Genomic DNA, 13,456 nt, shown 5'->3' with positions numbered 1-13,456 from the left:
GCCAGGCTCGGAATCGAACCCGCAATACTTAAATTTATAGTCCAGCTCTCAAACAACTCAGCTTGCATGCCTCATAAATTGTAATATCATCATGGACTAGAGGAAATAATAAGCCATGCATTATCTTTCCCTTGTATTTCTTTTATGTAAGTATTTCAAGCATATTGTTATCTGGTTTGTTGGTATACCAACTCAGACTTTGGCTAACTGTATCTAAGAAGTTCATCAGGATTACCCCTTTACCATTTATGTGTAGATACATATTTTAATGCATTTGTAGTTCCTAAGAAAGTTATATTTAATAAAAGACACTTCTTCCTGTATTCAAGTGTTAAAGGCTTTATAGCCAACCCTTAGATACTGATGAGCGGCAAACAGCATAAAACTTGAACAGACTGACTGCGAGTTAATCGCAGGTTTTATGCTGTTTGCACATAGCCATTTTCACTTGGCTACTGAGTGGGAAAGGGTTAAGTGCATACACAACATTTCTTTGAATCAAAGGTTAAATTATAAAGGGAAAATGGCCTAAGAAATCTGACTCTTGCAATGCATTCTGGGATTGTGTCAACTTCCTGTTTTGAAAAAAAATGGCGGCCAAATGAAGGTTGTTTACTACCTTCTGAAAAAGAAGCTGCATAGACCATAAGTACCACTATAACTTTTATTTAAATAATCACTCCTGTTACCAGCAATTATGAAAAGAAGAATAAGCTGTATAAAAAAAAACAGCTGCAAATGATGCATTTATTTCTGTTAATTTATATTTTATGAATGTCAAATGAAGCTGATGCAAAGAATCTACTTAAGAAACTATATATTGTATTATTTTCACTCCTGTTACTTTCACTCCTGTTACCATATTAAAGGTAACCGGAGTGACAACCTTTGTAACAGGAGTGACATCTATAGACAAGAGTGAAGACTTGTGTTTTTGAATAAAATGAAGTTGGTAACACTAACAATGAAACATGTACTTATTTTGTAGTGTAAAGTACGTCTTCACTATTCAAACACTTTGCGATACTTGCTAAAATGTTCAAAAACAACTTTTAATCAAATTTTGGTTCGAAACCGTGTTGAATGCATGGTCAATGATATTACTAAGAAAATGAGTGGTCACACTTATATATTTCATTTAGAGATAAGAAAATATAGTTGATTTTCAAAAATGAACAATTGATCTTTACATGATCTTTACACCTCCATTGATTCTTACATGACCTTTATACTTCTATTGATCCTTGCTTGACCTTTAAACCTCTATTGACCCTTACATGATCTTTTTGCCTCTATTGATCCTTACATGATCTTTACACCTCTATTGGTCCTTATGTGACCTTTACACCTCATTCTCTATTGATCCTTACATGATCTTTACACCTCAATCGATCTTTACATGATCTTTACGCCTCTATTGATCCTTGCCTGACCTTTAAACCTCTATTGATCCTTGCATGATTTTTACATATCTATTGATCAGTGTATGACCTTTACGTATCTATTGATCGTTACATGACCTTTACAACTCTATTGATCCTTACATGATCTTTACACCTCTATTGGTCCTTATGTGACCTTTACACCTCATTCTCTATTGATCCTTACATGATCTTTACACCTCAATCGATCTTTACATGATCTTTACGCCTCTATTGATCCTTGCCTGACCTTTAAACCTCTATTGATCCTTGCATGATTTTTACATATCTATTGATCAGTGTATGACCTTTACGTATCTATTGATCGTTACATGACCTTTACAACTCTATTGATCCTTACATTATCTTTACACCTCTACTTGAACTTTATACTTCTATTAATCCTTGCTTGACCTTTAAACCTCTATCTGTCGTTGCATGATATTTACACATCTATTGATCGTTGTTTGACCTTTACATATCTATTGATAATTACATGACCTTAACACGTCTATTGATCGTTGCTTGACCTTTACATATCTATTGATCAATCCTTGACTTTTACACTTATATTGATCATTGCATGATCTTTACATATCTATTTATTGTTACATAACCTTAACACTGCTATTGATTGTTGATTGACCTTTACACCTCTATCTGTCCTTGCATGATATTTACACATATATTGATCGTAACATGACCTTAATACGTCTATTGATCGTTGCTTGACCTTTGCATATCTTTTGATCGTTCCTTGACTTTTACACTGATATTTGCATGATCTTTACAAATCTATTTATCGTTATATAACCTTTACACTTCTATTGATTGCTGATTAACCTTTACAGCTCTATTGATCGTAATGATATATGAAAATAATAACACTATCAATTTCTCATTTCAGAAAATATGACCCTATCAGCAGCAGAAAAGCAAAGACGATATCGGCAAAGGCGGGACGAGGATAAAGAAAGGCGCCAGGCTTATTTACAGAAAGAAAAGGAAAAATATATTGTAGATCAAGCTGTTGGCAAGAGGAAATTGATAGGTGACTTAAACGAGCGTGGAAAGCGGTTACAAAGAAAGCAATGGAGGCAACGTCAAAACCTTTCAAGAAAGCGATCAACAGAAATTAATGCTGAATGTTCACAAACACCCGCCAGTTCTACAGACCACCACAATGTCGGGTCAACGTCCACAGATACAGGCTATAAGCGCAGAAAATCATTGTCAAAGCTGAAATACAAGCAGATTGTAGAATTGAGTCATATGCAAAGGCAGCTGGATACAGCTCAAAAGAAAGTAGAAATGTACAGGAAGAGATGGGTGAGAGAAAGATCAAAGAAACTCAGTGGAAGCCACCAGATTACACCAAGATCTAGAACAAAAAAAAATTCTGCAGAATTTTTCGCGGTCATCAAAGGAGGTAAAACAAACTTTGATGTTGAATAAACTGTCTTATTGACCAAATAAAGCGCAAATACAGACAGAAAACTGCACAAAAGAAACAGTTAGTGAAATATGTTGCGGAAGCAAACTTTAAAAGTAGTAGCTAAAAAACCATTGCCATGAAGTAGTTCGGTCCGCAACAAAAGCAGGATAGAAAATTGAAAGGGTCTATGATACTTAGGTTGAGAAAAAGTAACAAGATTTCTATGACAGAGATGATGTGTCTAGAACAGTCAGCGGTTACAAAAATACAGTTACACAGCAGAAATACAAACATCAGAAAAGGTTACTATTGGATTTGTTAAAAAATTTACACGTTAGATAGATGTCAGAAACAAACATCAAAATAAGCTTGACCAGCTTTACAAGAGCGCGTCCCTTTTGGGTAAAACAACCAAAGGATAGTGACCGAGATACCTGCTTGTGTAAGAAGTGTGAGAATGTCAAGATGATGGCAGAGGTCTTAGAGAAAAGGGCCGTAATATGAACAAGTAACCTTGAAAGTTTGGTAAAACATACCGCTTGTAATACTGAAATCGAGCTGCATGTATAGATCGTGCGACAAATGTTCCAAAAAAGAAATACCCATGAAAATAGAAGACCCAGATTCAAAATTGAAATGGTCAGAGTGGATACCATCCAAAGAGGAGAGACACATTATGAGTGAAAGTAAACAAATACAACTAACAATTGTAGCTATACTAACAGGCACTGTAGCAGCCCTTTGCAGAACGAAGAAATGTTCAGCTATTATAAAAGGCACCATTTCAATATTTTCAACCAGATAGGTCACTACAAATATTTGAAAAGTAACATGAAGGAAGATGAATGCCCAATCCACGTTGACTTTGTTGATGTAAACAGTTAATATAATGATTTTATCTCACAGTGTATACTATATTATAATGAAACTAGATTCTTTGATAATTGAAAGGTGATTGTTTGCATTAGTTTCTACATCTAATGTTTCAGTTGTAACATACATAATATTTTGAAGAAAAAACACACAAGAGTTAATTAAGGGTTAATTGTATAATTGATTTATCTGTATATGTGTTGATTTTTTACAAAATGTTAAATACGTACATGTAGTTAGCTTCACATTGTTCAAACATGTTATCAAATCGTTCACTCCTGTTATCAAATCGTTCACTCCTGTTACCAAATCGGTCACTCCTGTTAACAATTTTCCCTCCTGTTACTAGAACAACATTTACAAAAAAAGTCAAAGCTATGTATTTGAATTGTTACAAGCAGTTGAGTTTTATAGGATATATGTCCTTGTCTATTTTAAGATTTGGAAACATACATCCAGATAATGTACAAAAGTTAATATCAAACATTTTATTGTCAAATCATTAACTTTTGTAAAAAGTGTCTGTTACAGTGTAACATTTGGAAAACATTTAAAAAAAAATTAACAATGATATTCTGAAATGTATTTCAGTACCTTTCATTCAATTTAGTACATGTAACAAGAGTAATACTCAGGTATGTTAGAAAGACTGCTGCAACAACAATTGGTAACAGGAGTGACAATTTATTGTTGCAAGCTACATGTTTACTATCGGATTACCAGAATCAAACTAGGCTATTCAGGTAAAATGTTTAACAGTTTTACGATTTTGAATTGTTAGAATTTAAGATTCATTAATTAAAATACGAATTCAAGCACACAACTTTAGTCATTTTTCCTGACCTGAAAATCATACTTTTTTTTAAAATGACCCATATAAAAATTGAGCTTTAGCTTTATAAAACAGAGTGGCCCAAAAGTGGCTCAGCCAATTCAAACTCCATTTTTACCTCTGTTGTGGTCCACACTGCTGGTAACAATCTCTATATGGAGACTGTCCCTATCGGGGGTAGGGCTGTCCTTGTGGGTGCAGGGCAGATCTACACCCAGCTCGCTGCTAGGGGTGGGGGACGGGGTGCGGGTCCCGATACGGTACTGAGCTGATGTGGGCGAGGGGGAGCGAGATCCTGAAATATGACATCTGAAATTAGTTAGGGAGGGGTACTGTCGGGTTATCTTAGATTACAACTTGTAGCTATCATTATAAATGTATTGAAGTTTTAAATAAGCGCATATCTGTTCAGACTCTCTTCACACTAGCTTCCTGAAAGGAAGTCCAGCTTATTTTAATACGTTTCATATTGTTTGGGTGTATAAAATGCAGTGTTTTTTATTTGACATTCTTAATAAACATCTAAAATAAACTTTGTTGGTGATGATATCATTGAAAAAATACTTCAAAATAGATTAGTCAATCCCATGAGAAAACATTCATTATCAAAATTGTGAATTTCTCTGAGGAAAGTTTTAACTGTACATAACTAAACATAAGCAATTCATATAATGCAATAGCACGGATTGTTTCTAAAAAAATAGAAACACATAGCTATTATCAAGAATTACAGTACATGTACATTTAGCCTTGCTTTCTCAGACTTGACCTGATAACAAAAGAAAAGACAGCAAACTTGTGTACATCCCTTTCACTGGTCAACCACCTTTTATAACAAGAGCTGTCAGAAGACAGCGCGCTCGACTTTTCAAGTGCTTGACAGTATAATGTAAGCCATCATACATTTGAAGAAATACCTTCTTTTTTGTAAACAGCCAAACCATAATTTTTTTATAATTTGCAGTCAACTCGCTCTAGTTGAAATCCTGGCAATATGTAATCTTGAGAATGGTCCTTAGATTGCAGTTTTGTTTCAGACAAGAAAATTACGTCCGACTGAGGAATTTATGGCATAACCAAGGCAAGTAGTATAGCTCTCATTTTTCTTCCAAAAGTCAAGCTAAAAAACGAAAAATAAATTATTTATTTTTTTGGGGGGGGGGAGGGGGGGAGGGATTCTGGGATGGGGCGTAGGGGATGGTTTGGGTGGAGTCTACTGTGGTATGTCAGGTAAGGGTTGTTTTGTCAAAGTATAAATCAAATGTGATCCTAAATAAAGTAGTTATGGCAATTTAAGCAATTTTTTTTTATTGGACATTGAGATTCAAGGTCATTCAAACGTCAAGGTCAAATTCAACTTGCCAGGTACAGTACCCTCATGATAGTAAGAAAGTATTTAAAGTTTGAAAGCAATAGCCTTGATACTTTAGAAGTAAAGTGGATCTAAACACAAAAGTTAACAAAATATTCGAAGTTACTAAGTCAAAAAAGGGCCATAATTCCATCAAAATGCCAACCAGAGTTATGCAACTTGTCCTGTACAGTCCCCTTATGATGGTTAGCGAGTGTTCCAGGTCTGAAAGCAATAGCTATGATACTTCAGGAGTAAAATGGACCAAAACACAAAACTCAACCAATTTTCAATTTTCTTAGTATAAAAGGGGCCATAATTCTTTCAAAATGCCAGTCAGAGTTACATAACTTTGCCTGCACAGTCCCCTAAAGATAGTTATTAAGTGTTGCAAGCATTGAAGCAATAGCTTTGATACTTTAGGAATAAAGTGGACCTAAACACAAAACTTAACCAAATTTTCAATTTTCTAAGTATAAAAAGGGGCATAACTCTGAAAATAATGCTGACAGAGTTATGCACCTTGACCTACACAATTGTCTTGTTGCCATAAAGAAGTATACCAAGTTTGAGTTAATTATCTTTGATTGTGTTAAAGTTATTTGACCAATCTTTAACCAACGCCGACGCCGGGGCGAGTAGTATAGCTCTCATTTTTCTTCGAAAAGTCGAGCTAAATATTAATTCATAAATTAACACATGAATTAATATCAAAGACTACTTTCAGATTGAGAGAGAATCAGGAAAAATTCATGTCTACCCACATGGGTAAACTTTGATGCTGAAGGAAATGACTGATATATCTTGCAAGCTTTGTATTACAATTTCATATTCTTCTGGGAAATTAACTTTTTCATATTAGAGTGTTTATCAGCAAACAATACCATTGAACAATCAACAAGATATACATTAAATGATTTCTTAACTGCCATGTTCAAGCAAATAGCAAACAATTGCTATTGATATGGAAGCCCTTTGCAAAATGTACCTATATCCAAATATATAGCAAACAAAAACAAATAAAGGCGATTATGGTAATATAACCATTCCCAATTATGAAGTTCCCAGAAAAAACAAGAGATGTGTTTGTCAAAAACACAATGCCCCCTATTGCTCCACTTTGAAATAAAATTTCAATATATCATTTGGCAGGTTTAGAAATTATCTCCCTTTTATGCTTATTACTTCCCTTGGATTGTATTTTTTTACTTTTCACCTTCAAGGATGACCTTGACCTTTCACCACTCAAAATGTGCAGCTTCAAGAGATACACATGCATGCCAAATATCAAGTTGCTATCTTCAATATTGCAAAAGTAATTGTACAACTTTAATGCAAGGTTAAAGTTTTGGGCCAGAATGACAGACAGACAGGCCAAAAACAATATACCCCTGATCATTCGATCCGGGGGCATAAAAACAATTTAAATCAACCAATGTTTTTCTAAACTAGTCAATAGTGACAACCCGGTTTCCGATGGATACATACGCCTGACGGTGTCTGTGTCTGATCTCTCTGAGCTGACGCTGCCACTGTGGTCCATGGCATCCTGGAGGGCAGATGATGCAGACTCACTGCTGGGCGTCTCCACTGGCGAGGTCACAGAGGGCACGGAGGTCAAAGACGCAAGCTCCTGGTCATCTGCATTTTCTGCTGCATCTGCAATATACTTTTACCACTCAGATACTTTGCTAGATTAGAGTAACAAAGGCTTGATTTCCAACCCTAAGATACTGATTATGAGCGATTACTAGTATACAACCTGAACAGACTGCGAGTTACTTGCAGGCTGTTCTGGTTTTATGCTGTTGCGTATAACCATTAAACTTTGTTGCATTTGAAGTCTCTTCGAAAATTAAATGAATTTAAAGATTGCCCTTACTAGATTCAAATTTTCAAGGCTTCATTTCCAACCCTAAGATACAGATGAGCAGCAAATAGCATAAAACCTGAACAGCTTGTGAGTTACTCCCAGGCTGTTCTGGTTTGATGCTGGTTGAATACAGCCATCATCATGTTGCTGCAGGGGGGGGGGGGGAAATAACAGGGCAGTTTATGGGAGTAATGGGAAGTGTAGGTAATCGTTATGGGAATTTTTATATCAAGAGTTAAGAGTGAAACTGTGTATCTGTTATTGAAATGTTAAGCTAATACAACAGTTTGATACCTTACCCTTGCTATGTAATGGCAAAACACTTCATTCTTAAGAACAGTTATGAAACGATAGGGAATTTATCTTCATATGTGTAAAAGCAAAAGTAGTCATAATCAACTTTATATAATAGTTATGAAACAACTAGGTATTAAAATCTGTATATATAATTCAATAGGCTAAAAGAATCATCTTTATGTCAGTTGTTTTATAAAACAACATTAAATTTATATGTGCATGTCAAGAAGAGGTTTTCAACAATCGAAATTTTTCATTAACATTAAAAATTAAAGGATTTATTTGATGCACATATGGAACTATATAAAATAACTATACTTATTATAAGATATTGACAAGGATCTTTAGTTTTCTTTCACTTTTATTCAAGTTTCAAAATGATAAGTAACTGCTAAGGGAAGTAATTGTATTTGGTCGCTTGGTAATTATTTCGTTTCCATTACAACTCATTCAAATATTGGGTATGTCTCAATTTCAGTTTGACAGGCCCATTTTTGGGTTATTGGTTTCATATCCCCTTTTTATAATGTGACAAAATGTGATAAAAAATTCCCATTTTCTGCAAATTTGGCTGATAATAGCGCTAATTTTTTTATTATTACCTGCACCATTACCAAAGAGTTGAGATAAAACATTTTGGTCAGACTAAGTAAAATATCAAATTTAGATCTTGATGAAATTTAAATAACACTACCAATTAGGCCATCCTTAAAAATTCTTTTGTTTGGCATAACCCGACACACCCACTAAAATCAGCCCAACTGAATTTTTTTTGTCACTTTCCCAAAAAAAAATTTTTTGCTCGCCGAAATTTCTTTCCGCTAAATTTTGCCTGTCCACTTTTTATCCTTTCCGGTTATTTGCGTCATTTAATTGAATGCTCTTTCAAGGATATCTAGAATAGCAATGAACAAAACGCGTACCAGTATTTATTTGAGTCACCTATTTATTTGACATATGCATATGCGATTAATTAGACTTTAAATTCAATTAAACCGCTCCTGTTTTTTCTGGTATACCTTTAATTAAAATACGCTGCTGTCGTTCAGGATAGTTTGGGAGAAAAAAACAAATTGATTAATTATCACCGTTCAATTTAATTCGGCAATCGGCAGAGATGTGTAATATCATCGCCATATAACTAATTATTTAATTATCACTCTTTAATTCTGATCGGTAAATATTCGGAAGAAAGATGAAAAGTGGTCAGCTTAAAAATATTTATTGACGGGTATTGTCACGTTTTTGTTTCATTTGTTTATCTCTAGCGACCGGCCACTATTTTGAAGGCAGACTAAGATATTAAATGTGTATTCAAATTATATAACATCTGCGCATAAATGATCCAATATTATCCAATGCTCCACCCTTTCTCAAGTTTCATTTGACAACGTCATGTCATGTGAAAGCAAGCTAAATGTTGATTGGCCAGCTACCATGTGCACTTCAATAAAAATAAAGTCAGGTCAAGCGATGTCTAATCGGGTACAGACCGGGTTTTGTTTATTGTTCGAATTGCGAACACTTTCATTGAAACAAAGAGACAAGTATAGAAAACCAGTCCGGATTAAAATGGCAGATGTTTTCAATGAAATTTTACAAGATTTTCGAATTTTTGCAATTTAGATTTTTCTTGAGCCAAATTCTCAATATTTTTGCAAATGGCGCAGATGGCTCAAATGGCGAACGACAGCACAAGCATTGCGAACGTGTTATTATTGGAATAAATGCTCACTATTACAGGGCTCGCGCTGTCGTTCGCCATTTGCGAAAATATAGCGAATTTGGCTCAAGAAAAAAATAATTTGCGAATATGCTAAAATCTCGTTAAATTTCATTGAAAACAGCCGCCATTTTAATCCGGATTTTTTTTTTTTTAACTATTTTTTTCTCTTTGTTTCCATGAACGTTTTGAAGCGCATATGGTAGCTGGCCAATCAACATTGAGTTCGCTATAGGGTAATATTGGGTAATTCATGTGCAGATAATGGAATACACTGTTGACATTGTCGTCTGCCTGCAATATAATGGCCGATGGCAAAAGTCGTATAAAAATTAAGCAAATGAAAATAAGCGTAACACTCAATAAACTATTTTAAGCTGATCACTTTACAACTTTCTACCGTCTATTGATCTGAATTAAAGGAAGATAATTAAATAATAAGTTACATGTTGAAGATGTTACACCTTTCTGTTCTTGATTGAAATTAAAATGTTATAATTCCTTTCTTGTTTTTTACTCACAAACAATGCTATTGGAAAGTAATATGTCAACCAAATAGTATATTAATTACGTATTTGCTAGGTTACTTGTTTTCATTTTCTGTAGTCAAAGGATATGCACATTTTCATGTGCAAAATGCGTACAATTTTTTCGGACTCTCGTATTTGCATATTTTTTTTTTTTGTCGATTATATTATATTTTTGATGTTCTTTATACAAAAAAATAGACTTACGAATACACATGCGGTGATACGGTGATACAGACGGTGCAGAAATATATTTACCAATTTCCTTTCATGAGGCAGAAGACTTGGAGCTTTATTTGATAATTACCTTTCAGTTTGGTATATGTCGGAGTTCAATTTCAGAAGAAAAAAATACAAAAAATAAAATAAAATCCCTACCTACCTACCCACCCAAATTTACCTGGGTCGGGCTATATGCCAAACAAACAATTTTTTAAGGATGGCCTTATCATTTTGAAGTACAGAAAAACATTATTTTTTTTATAAAGATACAAAATGAATTTGTAATAAATGCCAAACAAATCCACAAAGTAAGACCTGCACATGCTTAAAATGTAAGCCTACATTTTAAATCACATGCCATCTTAATTATAAAAAAGCAGCGTATAGAAGCTGGTGAACTGCAATGTGTTACAAACAATTAATGTTACAAGAATATTTATATCAAAACCATATTTAAATTATGTATGGAAAATATCTTATACTCACATGCTGTTCTTTAACCATGCATTATTAATACTTTTTTAACCTATTTTGTCCAGATAAATTCAATTAATCTTCCACCAACATACAAACAGTTCAATGTGTCCTTCGAAAAACTATACAACGACTAATACTTAAAATAATAACACCTATTCCTGAAAATTGTCATTGCACATACACAAATTCAGCATAAAATCACAAGAATACAAATTATCAACCAAAATAAGCACAGCCTTTGTCTTCAAAAGTAAATGCACATAACTATATTTAATGTGTAAAATCAGCACAGTCACATTCATTACATTTTTACAAAGTAAGGCATATACATCATTAATGTGAAAAAAACAACACTTTCATGTGAATGTATCACATCAATCAGCAATTCCCAACTTTCTCCCACCAAATCAACACCACAGACAGACCATGCAAACACTGTACTTTCCAATCTCAGCTAATGACTTGACTTGGCAATGCCAACCAATACAAAAACGAGAGCGCCGATGGCGCTGAAAGCATAGTTGCAAGATACAGGGAAGATGCTGCTGAAGTAAATGTTTAGGTCAAAATATACTAAATAGTTTCCTTATATGTTTCGATGTAAAAGCGACAACTTTGAGCGAAAATAAATACAACATTTTGCACAAAGAGACCCCCATAACCATACCTTTTCTTGACGGGCATTCTTAGCTGAATCGATTTAAGCAATAAAAAAGATTTGTCATGTTCAAACCAAAAACAAATTCGACTCAAATCAAAATCGACTGTTTTTGCGCCTTTTTCGGCCGTTTTCTAGTGGATTGTAACCTTTTGCAGTGCCATTTTTTACTTTAATCTCCAACTTTATCCTATTTCAGGGATTAAGTAGTGAACACCTATGCTTCCCCTATCAATATCTCCAAACGATAAAACCAGAACAAAGTGTACAACATGCCTTCGAGGAAAATATGATGATTTGTTTAGAAAGTACAGCCCTTCATGACTCGATTATTTAGTATATTGTAGCCTTAACGATTGCTGACATCACGAGTCGCCCCCCTTGTTAACAAAATGCTCTATTTTTAGAAACGGGAATTCCAAATAGTGACGAATGTGAATGGTTACAAAATGACATAACTATGAAAATAAATACGTAGAATTACATTATTTCACGCATACCATTATGCAACCATCCGTTTTCTTTTCCGACTTGATACATTTACAGCTTTCCATTTAATATTTTACAGACACAGCACTCGTCCAGAATTCACGCGAATCCATTAAATCCGATGCCACATTTAAACCGTTAACTCTACTCGTAACGTAAATTTCTGGCTCAAAGTAAAACATTTTAACTTCAATTAACACATCTCTTACTTTTAAACTCTACTTCATCAAATCCATAGAAAGGCACGTCAGAATCCATGTCATAAATCAGAAAACATTCATCGTACTCCGCCATTTTTTACACATTTTCAAAGAATAAAAGTGCTTTATGCCCCACTTCCTGCTGAGAATATGTTTTAATTTCTATTTATAATTAACCGATGAAATGTTCCATATACTTTAACCAGGGCCTTATTAATTCAGTTATGTAAACATTTGACCTCTCACAGAACAGTAAACGAAGGAAATAGAAATTGGGATCCCATATAGACGAGTTAATTGTTATTGTTTACATTCGGGATTTTCCGCGCATGCGCACTGACTGGTTGGCAAAAACACTGGTTACAGTAACGTAAAACATGTATAAAGGGCTTTTGTTTAGTCAATAAATTGATAATAAATACGAAATAAACAGTAAAACTCTTTATAAAAAAAGTGCAAATATAGCATATTTAGTACCAAATAAATGTATATTCACAAATAAAATTTCCTCTTCATAAAAATACGAAGTAGTTATTAGCATAGAGTAAACGTAATCGGAAGACTTAATACTGACAATTCCACAAAACAAAACAATAAATTAGCCGTATTCTTTCTGATAATAAGACTTGAATAAATTATATTTAAACACTAATAAAACATATTTTAATTTTATTATAATTTTAAGTGGTGTGGATAGTGTTTTATTTCATCAGCGATCAATAGAGTCAGAGGTGCATTTAATCAATTATAAAAAAAGCCCAAAAAAGCGGAATACAGTACTATTTTTAAATATTGTGGTAATTTTCTTTTACATTGAATGAATTTACGTTTCGTTTACATTGAATGAATATAAATTCAATTTACCATACAAACGGAAAAACCCTGCATATTAATTACCCAAATGTAACTGTCTTTGCATGTATATTGAAATCTCTATTAGTAATAAGGAGTGATAAAAATATAGCATTTTATGATAGATGCATATATTTAATTTATCTAACGGCCCCTTTTGTGACTGCTTATGTTCATGATCGTGTTTCGGACCCTGCAGTAATGTACAATCTTTACACATAATAGC

General features: G+C 33.8%; 1 protein-coding gene across 13 annotated transcripts in view; it reads right to left on the bottom strand.

Annotated features, from left to right (window-relative positions):
• The window catches only part of LOC127874917 (ral GTPase-activating protein subunit alpha-1-like), a 153,022-nt gene that overhangs the window by 62,392 nt on the left and 77,174 nt on the right, over positions 1 to 13,456 (bottom strand). For all 13 annotated transcript variants that reach the window (XR_008047174.1, XR_008047173.1, XM_052419604.1 and 10 more), the window contains 2 exons: positions 7,401 to 7,571; positions 4,680 to 4,856 (listed from right to left, as the gene is read on the bottom strand). Coding sequence is in view for 11 of the 13 variants with exons in the window: in XM_052419604.1 (XP_052275564.1) it covers positions 4,680 to 4,856; positions 7,401 to 7,571 (348 nt within the window). In the remaining 2 variants the exon portion in view is untranslated. The remainder of the gene's footprint in view (positions 1 to 4,679; positions 4,857 to 7,400; positions 7,572 to 13,456) is intronic.

This window comes from Dreissena polymorpha, chromosome 3 (assembly GCF_020536995.1).
Source record: "Dreissena polymorpha isolate Duluth1 chromosome 3, UMN_Dpol_1.0, whole genome shotgun sequence".
Lineage (NCBI taxonomy): Eukaryota > Metazoa > Mollusca > Bivalvia > Myida > Dreissenidae > Dreissena > Dreissena polymorpha.
The sequence above is the reverse complement of the archived record's forward strand: the minus strand, read 5'-3'. Positions and strand labels throughout refer to the sequence as shown.